Source organism: Danio rerio, chromosome 20, assembly GCF_049306965.1.
Source record: "Danio rerio strain Tuebingen ecotype United States chromosome 20, GRCz12tu, whole genome shotgun sequence".
NCBI classification, from domain to species: domain Eukaryota; kingdom Metazoa; phylum Chordata; class Actinopteri; order Cypriniformes; family Danionidae; genus Danio; species Danio rerio.
This window is the reverse complement of record NC_133195.1, coordinates 28,058,957-28,079,214: the sequence shown is the minus strand read 5'-3', so window position 1 is coordinate 28,079,214 and position 20,258 is coordinate 28,058,957. Positions and strand designations below refer to the sequence as shown.

Below are 20,258 nucleotides of genomic sequence, written 5' to 3'. Positions count from 1 at the left end.
AAAAGCAACCTCTTCCTGTCTGCGGTTAGTCTACTGGTGTAAACACTGTCGCCCATCCACAAACAGGACGTAGATTTGCTGATGCAGGATGCAGATTGTTTGATGTCTAAAAAACGTCTTGTTCATAAATAAGCAGGATTACATAACAAAGATCTGAACTCACTATAATTCTGCTTTGTCATCACACACCAAGCGGGCTTCTCCACTGGGATTGTAATAGCAATTAGTGCCCTGTAAGCCACGGTTGATGAGAATGGCTGCTTCCTTTCTTTCAGGGCTCTGGCGGACATAGGAAAGGATGGGAAGATGGACAGATTGGAGTTCTCTATTGCAATGAAACTAATTAAACTGCAGCTGCAGGGTCAGCCACTTCCGTCCAGCCTGCCGATCATCATGAAGCAGACGCCCACCCCTGTGATGACGTCATCGTCACGCTTCGGTAAGAGTTGATATTTGTGAGCTTTGTTTGCTTTGTGGTTGGTTTGTTGAAGCTCATATTAGATTGTGAGTAAAATAATTCCAAATTTAGAATGTATTATCATTTTTGATATGAAATATGCCAATGAATGACTTTAAAACTCTTAATAAATCATCGTTGTTTTTGTTTATTAATTTTTTTTAAACACTAGAGCTACCAGAATTCTGTAGTCATTCGGATCATTCACATATGACTTTACCGAATTGATTTTTTGTTGTATTGTAAGCTTATATAAAGATTATATAACTAATCTTTGAATGTTGTTATATATTTTATTTATTCATTCATTTTCTTGTCGGCTTAGTCCCTTTATTAATCTGGGGTTGCCACAATGGAATGAACCGCCAACTTATCTAGCACATTTTTAAGCAACGGATGCCTTTCCAGCCACAACCCATCTCTAGGAATATCCACCCACGCTCATTCACACAGACACTACGGACAATTTAGCCTACCCAGTTCACCTGTACCAGATGTCTTTGGACTGTGGGGGACTGTGGATGTCTCTGAACGCAGGGAAAACATGCAAACACCATACAGAAACGGCAACTGAGCCGAGGCTCGAACCAGCGACCCAGCGACCTTCTTGCTGTGAGGTGACAGCACTACCTACTGCGTCGCCTGTTGTTATATTTTATCAAGTCATTATTCTGAAAATACAATATTTTTTGTAATATAGCCTATAATTGTTTACTTACTATAATTGTTTAATAAGTTACTAGACCACCTGTAAAGCTTCTTATCTCACTTTGTTTGGCAAGTGGGAGAGCAATGTTTTACTGCCGTAAAAATATTGCTTTTAAAAGACATGCCTGAAGTAAAGTTATGGTTTTGCTTTCAGAAAGTTATGTTTGTGTTAGCACAAAGTTGCTTGGCAACAGAGGCAAACATATTCAAAAGCACAGGAAAAAGCTTCATATGCTGTAATACATGCAGTCCATTTGACTTTTGTGCCAATGTTAGAGTGAAATGTGCACATGTTTAGGAAAAGTCAGTGTACAATATTTGTTTGGGCTTAATTGTAACAAAGTTATTAAATTGACTGCCTCATAAGCTTTATTTAATACTTGAACTATATGAAATAAAATGTTGATATTAGCTAAAACAAAACAAACTAATTAAAATCCAAAATCAAGCATAAATGCAAAATAGGAAAAATGTACAAATGAATGTGATTTAGGATGAGATCTTCTACATTTACTATTAAGTAAATGTTTTTTTTTATTAATCCGAATACCACAGAATACCTTTGTTAAATAATCAGTGGAAAATGAATATTTTTTTTTCATGAGCTGGTACTATTAAATAAATAAATCAGCTAATAATTGGTATGGCACCAATAGATTTTATTGAAATTAGGGCTGCATGATATTAGAAAAATCCAACATTGTGAATTTTGTTATTCTGCAAATATACTGTATTTGCGATATGAATACAATTACACTAGATGCCTTGAAAAACTATTTGGAAAGAATTTTAGATTGACTGGGATGATTTTGTAGGGGAGTGTATTTGCATAAAAACATAATAAACAATCTACAAGCATAGATCATTTCAATAAATATAGTAATTGAATAATGAAATGTAAAATAATGCTGCAAAAAGAACTCGACAGATAGTTATTATTTATTCAAAGTTACAAACGCTGCAGTTTCTAAAGCCTGAATGCTTTTAAAATCCTCACACAGTCACAGGCTTAAAAAAACACTTGCGAAAAGATCGATTATAATCCAGACTCAACATTGCATATTCTGCGATGTGACTTATGCAAATGAACACAGTACAATATTGATGCTGAAACAATATATTGTGCAGTCCTAATAGAAATGATTCCAGATAATCTGTTTTTATTTCAGGTATGGGCTCCATGCCAAATCTCTCCGCCATGTCGGTGATGCCCATCCTAACACCCATCCCCACATGCCCTGTCATGGCCCCTTTAGTTCCTGTGCCCACCCTGATATCTGGGCCACTGCCTCAGATGCCCAACTCTATCAGTGTGCCAGCCTTACCTAACGGCAATGCAACTCTCCTCACACCAACACCAGGTTACTCCCTCAATTATGGATGTACATTTGTTTTTACACAGATGATATTTTTTAAAACATGTAGGAAAAGTTAGTGTACTATACTTGTATGTATTTTATTGGAACAATGTTATTAAAATTTAACATTTAAAATGACTCCTAATTGTGCATATACAGCGTTTTGCACAGATAGACAAGTATGCATGTACCAATAGACGTATATATTGTGACACACAAATACAAAATTTGCATGTGCTTTAAGTAATTCTCATTGTTTATGTATCTCTCCAGCATTCCCAGTCTCCAGTGGTTTGACTAAATCTCACTCTCTCCTGGACCTTGGCTCTAGCAGGTGTGAACCATGCATACTTTAAGTTCAATGTCCATGTTTGTACTGGAATAAGGTGAAGTATCTGTTGCATGCACGTGTTTAAGTATAAGAACTGAAGACGACAGTGAAACTCACTGTCGTCTTCAGTTCTGACATTAGAACTGCAGTCTTAGGCACTCTGCTACACTGGGCTTGTTTTGCTAGTGCTAGAAGTTTGTAGTAAATAAGATTTTGTTTGCTGACAGAGTGCCTGAGTAGAGCAGCTGTCTCCTTCTATCTTAATAGGATCTTGTTAGGCTTCCTCCGAGAGTCATTCAGCCTCCTTGTGGTGGTACAGGAGCCTGTAATAAACTCACTAATACCTGCTCAGTGCCTGTTAAAAACAAATTTGTGTCCAGGGCTGGGTGATCTACAGAACATATTGCTTATGTTGCAATGATTTTACTGCATTTTTTATTTAGCCATTAACTTTCCTAAGATTCAGTTTCCATGAAATTCCTTCGTTTCAGTGAATCATTAAAAAGGTTATTCAGCAATTGACTTTTTGAATTGTCATTCACTGAAAAGTGTTCATCCAAATATTTTAGAGAAAATATATGCTGGTTATAAATGCTATTAAAAATGTATTATTAATATAAATATTTAAAATGCAGTGTTAAAATGTTGCTCTAAATGATAGTCAATGAATTTAATTCTACAAAATTTTAGGTTGAATTAACCAGATTTTCTTATTATGTTGATTTTTTTTTAGATCATAAACCCTAAAACTGGTTTTGAATGCTATAGCCAACAATGGTTAATTGTTTCACAGTCACTGTGAAGGTCCACTAGTGCCTCTATAGGATGGCAACACAATGCTTTGTTTACTTAAAGAATGCCAGCATCTGAAGGAAACAGAAGACTGAGTAGTAAGTTTAGGTATAGGGTTGCAGGGCCAGTTTTTGTTCTCTTTAGACAAACATTAATGCTTTGAATTTGAAGCACAAATATATTGGTAAACGATGCAAATTGATGGACAGAGACTTTTAAATGCTATTTAACAACTATTTAAATGCACAGTATGTAAATTGTCAGCGTGACTGAGTGTGGAATCACGGTAGTTGTTACATTCTATGGGCTCTATTTTTAATCATCTAGGCACAAAGTCTAAAGCGCATGGCGTAAAAAGCGCATGTCCGAATCAACTTTTGCTATTTTAAGGACGGAAAGATCCGCTCTGCGCCCCGGCACATGGTGTAACAGGGTTGTGCTTATTCTCTTAATGAGTTATGGGTTATGAGCATACTGTGAAATAAACCAATCAGAGTCTCGTCTCCCATTCACTTAAAGAGTCGTGTCGAACCATGGCACATTTACTATTTACATGGTGGACTTTGTAAGAGGAAAAACTGAACACTTAACTAGCGAGAAAATGGTTAAACAGACCATTTTGCATCGGGAGGATAAAGAACAAGCCTCCTCCATTCAGCGTCTTTACTTTATTTTTTCTCTTCTTTATTCCTTTACTTTTGTGGACAAACAGTGTTATACGTGCACCACTGAAGACATCTATTAGCTTACATATTTATTTTGTTTGTTTCGCACAAACATTTGTTTCAAAACTATTTCTAAATTTAGTTCTAATTCCCAACAAATGAATAAATAAACAATAATAATGAACTGTGGTTATATATCCACAGGTGTCAAACTCAGTTCCAAAAGGCTGCAGCTCTGCACAGTTTTGTTCCAACCCTTATTAAACACACCTGATCAAACTAATTGAGTCCTTCAGGCTTGTTTGAAACCTACAGGTAAGTGTGTTGGAGCAGTGTTGGAACTAAACTGTGCAGGGCTTCGGCCCTCCAGGAATTGAGTTTGACACCCCTGTTATATACAGAGTTATATCAAAACACACATCCTATTCTGATGCCCCATTTACTGATGCATACGTCTTCAAAACCCGACGGATAGACAAATCTTAACCTATTTTTATTAAAACAAATACAAATATGGATATAATAAATAATACTGCTAATAATAATAACATTAAACAAATGCATATTGTCATGAATAACCTAATCCTTTATTTTTTTCATATGTAAAGATATTTGTTGATTGTTGTACATCCTGTTTCTATTAAGCAATGTGTTAGCATTTGGACCTGCATATAGGCACATAACTAACGCAATCTGCGCTGGAATTTCGGCCAGGTTTTATTTGGTCAATGGTGCAGTCTACTATGTTTCAGTTCATTAAAATAGCAATACGCCAACAATGCACCTTAACACACCTCCTTTTTAGTCCGAAACACCCATGAATGTACAAAGTGGCTCAAATTGATTTGCCATTTAAACAACGTGGCACAAAACATGAAAGTTAAGGTTGCACTGGTCTGAAAATCAAGCAACAAATCATGGTAAACACATCTTGCACCGGGTGTATGACAGGGACCTAAGGGACTCATGGTCATGAATGTGCTAAAGTAATCATTACTAATTATCATGGTAGTATGAAGCAGAGTAATGGTGAAAGTTGTTGAATGGAAATGAGAGTGAGAAAGCTGATGAGAAGAGCTGTTATAACAATATTCTTGTTCATTGATTTAATGAACAATTTGTACATATTGTGTGAATGTACCACATTCATTCCTGAACTCTGTATCAGTTGTAGAGGTTTGATAGTGTTGGCTGGAGGGGCTGGAAGGTCTGTCAGTTGAGCATCACAATAATCCGACTTGGATAGAATAAGTTCCAGGGTAAGGAGTTGTGTAGCATGTTCGGATTTGTTTTGGAGATTTGTAAAAATAGAAATCAATGCTCGTACACTTTTAAGATCTAAATAAAGACATATAAACAAGTCCTAATCAATCCTTGTGGCCCCTGATGATCCGCTGAGGTCTTGTGAAAGCAAAATGATCTGACTGTGCAAAAAATTTAACATTATTTACAGTATTATAGCTTTAATCCACAGCCTGTTGTGTTCATCCAACATAACCTTACAGTTGCTTGATGACGTATGCATGAGCAGGCACTCAGATACAAGATCATTTATCAGAATGCATTCATGCCCGCGAATGTAATCTATCATTTGTTCACATTTTATAACAGGTAAGAACCATTTGGCATCCACAGTCTTGCCCATGTGTGTGCAATGAGAACTGTTTGTAAAGCTAATAATATTGCTTCATAAAACCTCAGTGTATCATGAGAAGCCACAGGGATTAATATGAAGTAGTTTGTGTGTGTTTATTTTTAATTTCCAAAACGGATGACTTCACATGAATTTAATTCAATTCATGCTCATTTCTATAGCACTTTTACAATGTAGATTGTGTCAAAGCAGCTTAACATGGAGGTTCTAGTAAATTGAAACTGTGTCAGTCCAGAATAATAAATCAAGGACAACAGATCCAGAAAAAAAAATTCTTTATTGTTTTACTGAAGAAAATAAAAGTCAGCTACTCTACATCATCAATTATTTTTTAACACCTTGGCTCACTCAGGAAGGCAAAAGGATTGCAGGATTTATCAAACATGTAGATTTTTTTACAAACACTGAAAGGACATCGCTAACACAGGAACGACATGGGATGATGACAAAGCACAACTGAGAATACCAAACCAAGACTGAATGACACGCAGCACTATAAATACACAGAACATGATGATACTGATGATACACAGGGGTAAGACACAGGTGGAAATAATGAACATAATGAAACGGCGGGAAACATGGTGGAAAACAAACACACATGGAACATAGGACATGACAGGCTTGAGGGTGAATAAATTAACTGTCAATGTTTATATTTGGGTGAGCTGTCTCTCTGGGTGAAATTTCGTCAGCATAGCCATGATAAAAAAAGTCATGTCACTTAATGTGGTGACGTATGCATGAAGAACAAAAGTTCAAATACTGATACTTGAGGCATGCCAGTAGCTGTTGAGACATCTACATGCCAGTAGGTGTTGAGACTCCAAAACACTCTTAGGGACCTAATAGATGTAAGTCTTAGAGAGCAGTTCCACTGGTGTGTGGTTCCTGAAATACTATTAGTCATAATAATTTCTGGGAAGATCTGGTGGGTGACCATGCATGTCAAAAGCAGATCCAGCAAGACGATAACTGATTATATAAAAATTTCTCAAGCGTGCCTTGTACTGCAGCTTCAAAAACCATGAAGAATGCAGTCTCGGTTAAATGTGTGCTTTTGAAGCCAGACTGTTTTCTGCACATAAGGTTATTCTTTGTGAGAAAGACAAACACTATATGGAAAAAAAATTCTGGTTTGTAGTTTTTCTGAGCTTGAGTTTGTTTCTGAAGCAGTGGGGTTATCTGAGCCTGCTTAAATGATGTAGGAAAGGTGCTGGTGGGAAGAGATAGGTTGACAATGTGAGTGAGTGCAGGTATATTTGAGCGAAAAAAACAGCTTGACGAATGAGATGGGATAGGATAAAGCTGACAGGGACAGGTAGTAGTGTGATTGGAAACGATGAGTTTGGACATTTCTGCCTGAGAGAGTGGGAAAAAGAGGATTCCAGCAAAAGGAGATTGATTTATTGTTAATAATACCATCGTGCTTTGGATTGAAAACAGGATTTTTTTGCACTTTTTGTTTCAATGCATCTGGTGTAGTGGCAGAGTTGCTCCACATTCTACTTAACTGCCTGAGAGAGTGAAAAGAACAAGAGGGCGAGTGTGTATGCTTGCAGATATTTTTGTCAGTTTGTTGGTGTGTAGAATTGCTGATGATTATTATTTTATTTATAAAGAATGTGACTAAGTCATCAGCAGTTAGAACTGAGGAGGGAAACGAGGAGAGCAAAGGAGAGAAGATGGCTTTGTTATTTTTCCATTCTTGTCTTTGACATTTTAGTTACCATTTTACTGTGTTTGCATGTTTGTTTTGATTATAATATTAAACACTGTCAAAAATGCTGCACATCCTATTGATTTGTGTTAGGACAACATGAAGGAATTAAGTTAACTTATTAGTTTTTAAAAATTAAAGTAGATTAAACATAAAACCTTTATGTTGTTTCTAAAAAAAATTCAAGAATTGTGTTGTTTCAACTTAATGTAAATCAGTAGTTTGAACTACAAACAGGTATAGGTCCCCCTAAATGAAAATTTCCTCACCATTTACTCACACTTAAAAGATTATGAACTTAATTTCATTCTTCTGTTGAACATAAAATAAGATATTCCAAAGAATGCTGGAATAAAGCAGCCATAGTGATGTGATAAAATATACGATGGCAGTCAATGGCTGATTTTTCCTCCAACAGTTTTCAGAATATTTTGGAAGACTACCACTTTTATTTTTATTCAACAAAAAAAGACATTTAAACAAATTTGGAAAAGTGGAGGATGTGTAACTTAGAGAATTGTCATTTTTGGGTGAACTATCCATTTAGTCAATGTGAGTACATCCTAGCTGCATCTATTATCCTTTTCCTTGTGACACAACCTCCTATTTTATCATTTATTTCACCCATACAAGGTTGCAAAAGGCTGCATCTTGTTAGTATAATCTCAGAACATTTCAAATCAATAAACGACAGCAATGAGTAGAACTGCTGTGGAATTGCTTATAATCATACGTTTTAATTAGAGTTTTAATGGTCCCGGTTGTTGTAATTACAGTTTCAATAAGAATTCCTCAAATGTTGCTCGGACATATCAATTATTTAGAGTATGATGTCACAGCAGAAACTCTCAGCACTGGAGGAAAGCTGATCTTGCAGCTAGACCGAGACCAGTTGTCTGTGTTTTATGATAGTCTGGGCTATTGGTTCATTTGGGGATTATATTAGCTGTTAATGAGCAGCTGCTAAATGATGCTCATTTGAATTTGGAATGCATATGCTATTTCTAAATTCTTTTTTTTATAGAATGGTATGCAAATGAAACTGAGGAATTATAGGAATGAACATGCATATTTGGAGAAGGAAGAGGATCTACATTTAGAATTCATTAGCTCATTCAAGGCTACCATATATAAATTAATTAGGTACTATATATTTAGAAGCAGATTTGCAGAATGTTACAAATTAGCATGAGGCCACAGTGTCCTGAAGATAAAAAAAAATATTATTAAGACTGTTAATAATAATAAAACAAAATAATAAAAAATAATAATAATGTCTTTTTTTTGTTATATGCGTTTTTTTATTTGAACAGACAGTGGCCTCATGCTAATTTGCAGTGTATAGTGACATAAACAACGTATACATGTAAACAACAAGTAATTTTTTCATCTGAAAGGGAAAATCAATTCATATACAAGTAACTGTTCATGTCCTTTTATTATTTTGCTCTCTCTTTAAAAATATTTTACATGCATTTTTTCAGTTTAATGTATTCCAGCTGACAAAAGAAAAGATTATTACTTTTATTTGTAAAATTATTTCTTATCTTAATATAAAATGTATTTTTCCCCATTGGGTAATTTTTATTTACCCCAAACATTTGAATGGAACTTGCATTTATTTATTTATTTTTTAAAGTCTTTTACGTATTATTTTATTTTGTTTTACACCAAACATTGCCTATAAATTCGAATTTCTGCTGAGTGAATTAATTTGTCCCAAACTGGACCCAAGATTCTTAAAGAAAACAGTCAAGTTTGGTGCAGGAAAAATTATGGTTTGGGGTTGTATTCAGTATAAGGGCATGTGAGAGATCTGCAGAGTGGATCAACAGCCTGAGGTATTAAGAAATTTGTGTTACCAATTACATTACAAACCACAAGAGAGGGCAAATTCTTCAGCAGGATAGCGCTCCTTCCCTTCTCATGCTTCAGCCTCCATACCAAAGTTCCTAAAAGTAAAAGATAGTCACGATGCTCCAGGATTGGCCAACGTAGTCACCAGACATGAACATTATTGAGCATGTCTGGGGTAAAATGAAGGATGAGGCATTAAAGATGAATCCAAAGAATCTTGATGAACTCAGGGAATCCTGCAGGAATGCTTTCTTTGCCATTCCAGATGACTTTATTAATACGTTATTTGAGTCATTGTAGAGATGTATGGATGCAGTCGTTCAAGCTCATGGGAATCAAACACAATATTAATTCTTTTTCCACTATTGTTTATTTAACATTTTATACAGTACATTATTTCTGTTAAGTGACAAGACTTTTGCCTAAGCGAAGTCAGGTCTTACTGTCTTATTGAAATAATTTAAAATCAAGACATGATCATATTTTAAACAGTAAAATAAATGTAATATAGAGGCTTTTGCCTGTCATATAAGCCACTTTGAAACCAAATTATCAATACTAATTTGTTGTGTCTAAAACTTGGATAGGCGACGAGACTGTTGTCAGGCAGTGTATATACACTAATATAATATATATTTCTAAATGTCCACAGTTCTAACTCGTCCTCCACCACCTCCCTTGCGAGTAACTCCCCGAAAACGAGTAGTTCTGATTGGGCAGTGCCTCAGTCATCCCGTCTGAAGTACCGACAACTGTTTAACAGCCTGGACAAGCTAATGAGTGGATACCTGTCAGGTGAGTTTATGTGTGTGTAGATCGCAGGAAGAAGAGGGGATGGCAATGTTTGCTTATGATCATGTGTGAGCATCTCTCGTTTGCCATATGCATTAACTTGCTAGTCTGTATGTTTGAAGGTCCCCAGGTCAGAAATGCCCTCACAGCTTCAAACCTCACACAAACACAGCTTGCCACTATATGGTGAGTTCACACAACACTGCTTTCACTATTGATAAAACACAACATGATGCCTTTAATGTATGATGGTTTTGATAAATTAATATCTAAAAATTAAATGTATCTTATTTTGGGAAGCCCTAAACTGCTGTTTTGTTTGTGTGACAGTGATCTATAAGGGTCTGTCAGTTTACTTTAGCTTTGTTCTTACAAAAAAATTACATGATTGCCTCCTTCTTCCCTTAACATTTAACTTTGTTACATGGTTTTATCATTTTTTTTTTTATAAATGCAAATGGAGAAGTATGTACATGTTTGTGTGTGTATGTTTGCATGTATTGTTATCAATCAATTTAGTTTTGTATTGCACATCTATGTATAGTGTACAATATATACTGTACATGTATAAAGTATATACAATTTCATTTGAAATGTTTTAAGTTTTTCATTTTAGTGTTTAATCTGAAATAATTTCTTTTTTTTCCAATTATGTCTACATATCTATATAAAGTGTCTATAAATGTCTATAATTTTAGCATTAAATATTTAGCCCAACTATATCTTTGATTTTTTTGCATGTGACATATTATCTATTTCCAATTTTATTGGTTTTTGTATGTTAAATAAAATAAAACAAAATAAACTAAAATTAAATTAAATTAAATTAACATGTTGAAGACCTCTGAATTAATCACTTCCACACATTAAACTGTGGGTTCAACCTTATTTCTTTAAGCAGTGTGTTAAACATCTACTTCCACAGTCTTGCGTCTGCAGTTTAGCTGCCAGTTGTGTAATTATGAACTGTGATTCAGCTATTAAACATTTGAAATGCTTCCAGGATAATCCCAGAAGTATATATATATATATATAAAATGTCTTTCTACAGGTTTCTGGCTGATGTGGATCGTGATGGGCAGTTGAGAGCAGAAGAGTTTATTTTAGCGATGCATCTGGTTGAAATGGCCAAGACAGGGCGGCCTTTACCTCTCACTTTACCTCCCGACCTTGTGCCTCCTTCACTCAGGTAAACACACACACAGGTCTGCTGGCATTAACAAGATATGAAGGAGACTGTGTTTATTCTGTGCCTATATTTGTTTTCAGAACAACTAAGTCATGTGACCTGCTAAACGGACCTGTTCCTCTGATTAGCACTGAGCTGATTGAGCCAGAACTGCCACAGAAAAACAAGAGCAATGGTATTTGGATATGCACACACACACTTGTATATCTACTTTATGAAGACTGTCCATAGGCATAATGGGTTTTTATACCGGGGTTAAATTTATATAAATAAATAGATACAGTGTATTATGTATATGATTGATGCTAAGCTAAGCTAAAAGTGCTCTCGGCAAATCTGGAGATCATCTAAGTGGATTCAAAATGGTCAAACTCAGCTTTTTAACTTATGGGTAAAAATAGAGTATTCCTTTAAGGAAGAAATGCCGCTTATTTTGAAAAAAGCCATCCCAGTTTCAGTTAATTTAGGCCACAAAAATCTGATAAATAGCTACAAAATCCTGAAAGAACTGGAAAAAACAATTCACTTCTGATTTTGAGTTAAAAGCATTAAACTGTCATTTTTTAAATATGCAGTTTCTGTGCAAACTAATACTGTTTTCTGTCTTTCTCAGTTTCATATGAAGACAAACTGAGGGAAAATTTCCAGAGGGGAAACGCAGAGCTGGAGAAGCGTCGCCTGGCTCTTCAGGAGCAGCAGAGGAGAGAGGAGGAGCGCAGGAGAGAAGAGGAGAGGCGAGAGGAGGAGAAGAGACAGCAGAAGGAAAGAGAGGAGCGAGAGAGGAGAGAGAGAGAAGCGCGAGAAATGGAGATCAGGAGACAGAGAGAGGAGGAGCGCAGGATGGAGAGACAGAGAGAGCTGGAGCGACAGAGAGAGGAGGAACGACTGAAAGAATTAGAGCGGCGAGAGGCAAGTAGAGCAAGCAAGGACATACAGAGGGTGAACCACCAGCAGAAAAACACAGCAGAGCCCCACGCTTTAACACAAACACGCAGGCCTTTTATACCGATACATTTGTTCTAGAAAATATGCTAATATTAATCATGGTTTGAAATACAGTTTTGTAATACTAAATAATTGACATATAGTAGTTTATTCATTCATTCATTTTCAGCTTAGTCCCTTTGTTTGCCACAGCAGAATGAACTGCCAACTTATCCAGCATATGTTTTACATAGCGGATGCCCTTCCAGATGCAACCCATCACTAGGAAGCACCCATACACACTCATGCACACACATACACTGCGGATAATTTAGCCATTTCACCTGTACAGCATGTTTTTGGACTGTGAGGGGAAACCGGAGCACCATGAGGAAACTCACCCAAACATAGGGAGAACATGCAAACTCCACACAGAAATGCCAAATGACCCAGCCAGGGCTCGAACCCACGACGTTCTTGTAGTTAGACAGTTATGCTACTCACTGCGCCACTGTTGCCCTATATTAGTTTATTATGTTATATTTAAAAAACAAATGTCATACACTAAAAAATATATTAATTGGATTTACAATGTTTTTAATGTAAGTGGTTGCAAATAATTTATGTGGGCTGAATTAAAACAAACAAATTAAATTGAACACTTAATTCTGCACTTAATTTAAATAACTTTTTTATCCGATTTTATAAAAATTAACAAACAAAAGTAACAGAGAAAACAGCAGTACAAATAGAAAAAATAATTAAAAATGTATATAACAGTACAAAATTGATGAAAAACAATAAAATAAACCACACTATAATCCTCATATTGTGCAAAAAACAGTATATTATGTACATAAACAACATATGATGTGTCATTTTATAAATTAAGCAAATAAACAGTTCAGTTCCAAAGGTTGAGGTTGGCAGCATGAAGTATTAAGCAAAATAAATAATGATAATAAAAAAATAATAAAAATAAAACATTTAAAAGAGAAAAAAAGAGAAAATCTATTAAATTGAATTGGCTGGGGGGGTGGCACGTTCTTCAAACTTGTGGTTTTATGACAAGAAGAGTTGTATGCTAGTGCTATATCAGCTCTAGTATGCATCGGAAAGGTACAAACTAAAAGTGCAAACTAAAGATGGGCAACCAATTATTCAACATTACCTGCTTCAAGTTTCAGGGATTTGTCATGCTCCAGGAATGGCAACCAAATGTTATAAAATTTGATCACTGAACCTCGAAGACTATATTTATTTTTTCTAATTTAACAAAAGTAATGCATCTTTAATGCATTGAGTATAGGATGTGGGTTGAGGAAACTTCCACTGCAACAAAATACACCGCCAAGCTATTTAAGCTATTAATTCAGAAAAATAAAATGGTAAATCACAGTCAGGGGTTAGAACTCCAAACAGGCCAAATAAACTTGATTCTTAATTCACTTAATTCTATTTGTTTGTTTAAATTCTGCCCAAATAAATTATTCACAACCACTTACCCTTAAAAACATTCTAAATCCAATGAACATTTTTAGTGTCCGCTACATTTGAATGTATCCTGTTTATTTATTCATTTATTTTCTTTTCGGCTTAGTCCCTTTATTAATCTGGGGTTGCCACAGCGGAATGAAATTCCAACTTATCTAGCATATGTTTTACACAGCGGATGCCCTTCCAGCTGCAACCCATCACTGGGAAACCCATGCACACTCTTTCACACACACACTACGACCAATTTAGTTTATTCAATTCCCCTATGACACATGTCTTTGGACTTGTGGGGGAAATTGGAGCACCTGGAAGAAACCCACGCCAACACAGGGAGAACATGCAAACTCCACACAGAAATGCCAACTGACCCACCCAGGATTTGAACCAGCTACCTTCTTGCTGTGAGGCGACAGTGCTACCCACTGTGCCACCGCACTGTATCCCGTTAATCTGTTTTTATAAGTGCAAGAAATAAAAACTGTAATTTGCAGAGGACACCCTCTAAAATGTAATTTAGTATAGCACAAATGTTTAGGCCAAAACATCATGTAAGGCATATATACAAGAATCATTTAATCATATTAAAATACTTTTTTTAAATCATGGTGTTGCACCAAAACGCTTCTTATTTGTCATTTTAAATCGTTATACTTTACCACTGTCCTTCAAACACAACAAGAAGTTTTTTAAAATTGAAAGATTATATAATGTAAAATAATTTCTTCTAAAATAAATGTAATATAATTACACCAAAATGGAATGTCTCGTCTTTGACCCATGAATAAATGTAATGCATTTGCGTAAATAATGTAATGAAATAATGTTAAAATATTAAGGATTATTTAATATTTAAGTTAGGAATATAGCAGTGTTATTTTATTAAATTTAGTCATGTGTTTCAGTTTTTTATAGTTTGAATTAGAGAAGTTTAATGTATATTTTGTTTTTAAAATTTAGTTTTATTTAAAGTCATTTGTTATTCAATTTCTATATTTTTTTGCATTAAAGATTTTATTTTAATAACATTAGTTTTAATTCAGTTTAAGTGAAAGTGGGAAATGTTTCCCTGGAACCTAGCTAAAATACAATAAATCAGTTTTTTCAGTTAACATTTATTTTATATCAAGCCAACTAAATGTCAACTATTATAACCCTGGAATTAATTAATTAATTAATTAACTCATTCATTCATTTTCCTTCAGCTTAGTCTCTTTATTAATCAGGGGTCGCCACAGCGGAATGAACCCCCAATTATCCAGCATATGTTTTACACAGCGGATGCCCTTACAGCTGCAACCCAGTACTGGGAAACAACTCTGGAAAATTGTGATTAAATAATACATGAATTAAATATTTAAAATCAAATAAATATAATTATCTTGTATGTACTGTAAGTAACTGTTTGTACTCATAAATGGCAAGTTTATTCTTCTTTAACGCATTTTAATATAATAGCAAAATGTGTAATGTATGTATTTAACACTTGTCCATTTGAACTGGTGTAATAGTATATAATAAGTAGATCAATTTTATTATGCTCAATAAATATATTGACAGTAGATAAACTGAATCAGCTCTAATCTATATTATATTGGTAGAGTCGTTCCCATTTGTCACCCTACAGTATGTGAATAATGAGAGTGTAATTATGTCGTAAATTCACGTCTGAATGAGTGATTACATGAACATCTGTTGATGAACCTCTCCTTCTCTTTTTCCCAGGAAGCTGAGCGACAAAGACGGAGGGAATGGGAGAAGAGCAAACGTGTGGAGCTTCAGACTCAGAAAGAAAAGGAGCAGAATGACATACAGAGACTAAAGGACAGGAAGAGGAGTCTTGAGATTGAGCTGGAGGCCGTGGTCAGATTTGGATTTGTTTTTAATACCATAAATATGTGGCCCGTAGCACAAGCAGTGCCAAAGTTAAAATGTAGCTTAATTACAGCTCATGCACTACTAGGTCATTTATAGTTTAAATATGTAAATAAGCTTTTGGCCATGAATGATGTTAGAAAAGAGATGACAGCAAGATTAGATTACACTGATGAGCTTGTGACTGATAATGACAAGCCACAGGTTCTCACTCCCTTCATCTCCCTCATAGCCTTTTGCTTTAAATTAGATTTTTGTTTCCTGCCAAATCTCAAATTTCTTTTCAATATGATACAGAAGGGTTTAATTTTCTGTCAAGTAGGGTTTTGTTTTGTTTATATTCATCAATTAAAATAAGAATTTCTTCATGACTGAAGTTTTCATTCTCTTCCTTTTGATTTTAGACAGTTTTCCCGTCCTACATGCAGCCCTTAAGGTCCTATGAAATTCAAATAATGCTTTTTTAGATGTTAGTATCAGTATACTGAATATGTTTTATAGATATCTATAAGCTAATGTGCTACAGAACAGTGACAAAATTCAAGTTTAACATCTAAAGCTTGTTGTTTGTTACTTCCACCTCAATGGATTAACGTTTTTTTTCAAGTGACCTCATACTTCAGTTTTTCATCAAATCTTGACCAAACAAATGCTTTCTAGTGTCTGACATTTCAAGACACTTATCATTTGTTTTTTATTTTAAGTGCTTGAGGTCAACCACTCTTACTTGCAGAGCTGGGATAAAAGTAACAAATGCTGTTGGCTGTTTTTAAAGGGGAGGAGTTACACTATGTCCCACCCCTTATTCATGGTTCAGTTTAGTTTACGTCAAACATCAAATAAATATACACATTTCAAAGCACTTCACGGGACCTTTAGTGTTTCCTTTTAGCACATATTTAGACAGGAAGGTCTCAGGTTTGATCCCAATTTTAAAAAAAAAGCCCAAAACAAATCTCTGTCACTATCAATTAATTTATGTATATTTATATTTTTTAAAAACTTTAAAACTTTTTTTTTTTTTTAGATTTTTGATGTTTTGTATTTATTTATATATTTTAAAATGTACCATATTTTTATGTAAAATATACATATTTTATACTTTATAAAAAATGTAAGCAAACTGTATAAAGTAAAGAAAACAATTTCCAGTAAGCTCAGACATCCAAAACAAACACCAAAATCACCAAAACAAAGACTTTGATGAAATCTGGGGATATATGATTGTATTAAAATATCAAGAATAACAACAGAGGAGCTTGGGGGTGGGCAGGATTGGCATGTCTTGTAATATGCTTGAGAGTTAACAATTTAAAGACATCAGATTGGTGATTGGGTACCACGATGCATTATCTTATGGAGAGCCTATGACCTGACTATGTTCTTCCTTTAGAAGATGTGGTGCAACCAAAGTAAATGTTTTGTCATCAACCAGCTAGTATTTACTAAGTGTGGACTTTACCTTCCAGTTAAATGAAGAACTTTACAAACAGCTTGTGCAACCCTTACCTGTTGATCATTCAGTTTTTTTACTCTATGGAACTGATTGATTCAATGATGACTACTAAAATTGACATCTGTGTACTGTTTTAAGCCTTTTTGAGTTTCTTTTTTCTGTTGAACACAAAAGAAGATATTTTGAAGATTGTTGGAAACCAGCAGCCATCAATGTCTATATAGTAGGTAAAAATATAGTACAGAAGTCAATTTCTAATGGTTTCCTGCATTCTTCAAAGAATGTGTACAAGATGAGTAAATGATGAGAGAATTTTTGAGTAGTGAACAATTGCATTAAATACATCTCTGTCTTTTTTTCTGCTAGGGTAACAAGCATAAGCAGATCTCCAGTCAGCTGCGTGATGCTAAGAGTAAGAGACAGGGGCAGTGGGCCGAGTTGGAGCTGATCAACCAGAGGAGAGACGTCTGCATTACTGATATCAACTCACTGCAGTTACAGTTTGATGTATGCTGTGTTTTTGTTGCACCAGTTACATTGCATTCATTATTATCATTAGGTCAGACTGTATATGCATAACAGGAAGGCCCATAATACACTGAGAAAACCTTTATGACTCTGACATAGATGTCCAAGGCACTTATTGCTTGAAAAGTATTTATTTTAGTCCCTGTTTCTTCTGTTAAAAAGTTTAAGATCAGAAAGCACATTTTTCATGGACATTTATATTAGTTTTAATGAAATATTGAGCAAAAGCAGTATAAACATGATTTTACCAATTTAAAAAAGTTTAATTAAACTTAATATTTATTAAAAATACTAAAATAGTTATATAAGAAGCTTGGCTAAAATCTAAAAAAGAAAAATAATAAAAAATATTTTTACATATACACCAAATGTATGTTGACTGAATATTTTTTTAAAAAGAGTACATTAAATGAATAAATGTTATAATATATTTCAGATAAACACTGTTCTTTTAAACTTCCTCTATATCAAATCTGAAGTGTTTCTTAATCACCAAATTACCTTATTAGAATAGTATCATGTGACACTGAAGACTGAAATAATGATGCTAAATATTCAGCTTTTCATCACAATAATGAATTATATTTGAAAACATACAGCAGAAGACAAATTTTCATTCTTTTTCAGTTAGTTCCCAGATATTGTTTAACAGTACAAGGATTATTTTAACAGGACTTCCTATTATATTTTTCTTTTGCAGAAAGTCGTATCATTTTAATCTGGCTGAAGTAAAAAAAAACATTATTTAAATAAATGAAAAAAATGCTAAGGTCAGTATTATTAGCCTTTCTAAGAAATACTTTTTCCCTGATTTTTGGCTGAAAGAACAAACCACTGTTGTCCAGTGTCTTGCCAAATTAACTTAACTTGCCTAAGTAAGCTAATTAACCCGAGTTAAGCCTTTAAATTGCACCTTAAGCTGAATACTAGGATCTTGCAAAACAACTAGTAAAATATTAAGTTCTGTCATCATGGCAAAAACAAAGAAAATTAGTTAATAGAAATTAGATTTTAAAATGATTGTTTAAAAACTATTTGGGAAAATCTTCCCTCAGTTAAACTCAGGAAATATTTGAAAAAGAAAAACATTGTAGGAGGGCAAATAATTGAATAATTTTGTATAGAACTTTATTCACATAGAAAACAGTGATTTTAAACTATGATTTTTCACAGTTTTACTGGTTTTTACTGTATTCAGTGAGCAAAAGAAACCTTTTTAAGAAATACAAATCTCACCAACCTCAGCCTTTTAAACAGCAGTGTACTGTACATGAATGTGTTATTCCAGGAGATGCAGCGGCAGTTGAATCAGCTGGGCCCTGAAAAGCAGCGACTGGCTGACAGACTTGTACATTTTACCCAAAACATCTCCAGTAAGCACTCACACAGACCTAAAGCAATCAATGAATAGATAAATGCGCCAGTGACTAATTTCATTTGTGTCCATTTCATCCCTCTTGAACCTAGGGCTCTGAAACATTGATGTTTTTTTCTTTCGCTCTTTTAGGTCCTTTGATAAACGATGTGAAACAGAGTGTGTGCGAGAAAGATCGGAGCTGTCGGAAGCTTAAGGAGCAGCTGGATGTTTTGGAGAGAGAAACCACGGCCAAACTCTCACAAATGGAGCAGTACAACAAAGAAATCAAGGTCAGCGGCTTTTCCTGCATTCCCAGTGTAAACCTCAACCTCTTTTAAAGTGATGCGTTTTGATTAAAGACAAGACACTGCGGGTGAAAAGGGTAAATAAGATGAACTCATAGTAGAGTGCATCAGGAATTATATTACCCAAGTTGATTAATTATATAAAAAATGCAGGTTTTTAAAAATACTGTTTGAATATGCAAATGAGGTATTACTTCTTTCATCACAGTTGGGAAGTTTGTCTATATACAGTATATATGAGCCAACTCAGAATTGCATGTACAATACTTTTCAAGTATTTTCCATTCATTTCTTTTAAACTGAATTGACATACAACACATATATACATGTATAATACAGTGAACTGAATCCATTATTAATGTAAGATAATGCAAATGCTTAAATGTGATTATAGATGAGATTTGTTGTAACAAATTGTTGACAAACTTATTGTTAACCTTTTAAACCAAAGATATATTCAAAAAGGCGGGAACACCAAAGCTCCAAAAAAAATACTAATTTATTAATTTAAAAAGGTGTAATGAGGAGTGCTCGAAACAATACATGCTTTGTGTTAGCAATTTATTATTTAATAAATTGGTGATTTTTGGAGCTTTGGTGTTCCTGCCTTTTTGAATGTATTTTTGCACTTTTTGCTGTTTGGCTGAGCACCCATTCAGATTGATGTGCATGCGTGCTTTTGTGCATTTTTTCATAATTTTTTTAACTGGAGATGACAATAAAATAGTTGACATTTTCTACTATTTTGTGCTTTATAGTTCAAATCATGCGATATACCAGATTTGACCAGAACATG

The 20,258-nt window shown here is 34.4% G+C and overlaps 1 protein-coding gene across 8 annotated transcripts in view; it reads left to right on the top strand.

The window, feature by feature from the left end:
- The window catches only part of itsn2a (intersectin 2a), a 79,749-nt gene that overhangs the window by 32,880 nt on the left and 26,611 nt on the right, over positions 1–20,258 (top strand). For 7 of the 8 annotated variants that reach the window (XM_009300809.5, XM_021468487.3, XM_073932906.1 and 4 more), the window contains exons 5-16: positions 276–439; positions 2,335–2,526; positions 2,797–2,857; positions 10,195–10,337; positions 10,457–10,520; positions 11,386–11,523; positions 11,604–11,698; positions 12,137–12,432; positions 15,667–15,804; positions 17,639–17,779; positions 19,089–19,173; positions 19,308–19,447. In XM_009300809.5, coding sequence (XP_009299084.1) covers positions 276–439; positions 2,335–2,526; positions 2,797–2,857; positions 10,195–10,337; positions 10,457–10,520; positions 11,386–11,523; positions 11,604–11,698; positions 12,137–12,432; positions 15,667–15,804; positions 17,639–17,779; positions 19,089–19,173; positions 19,308–19,447 — 1,657 coding nt within the window. 8 annotated transcript variants of the gene reach the window in all.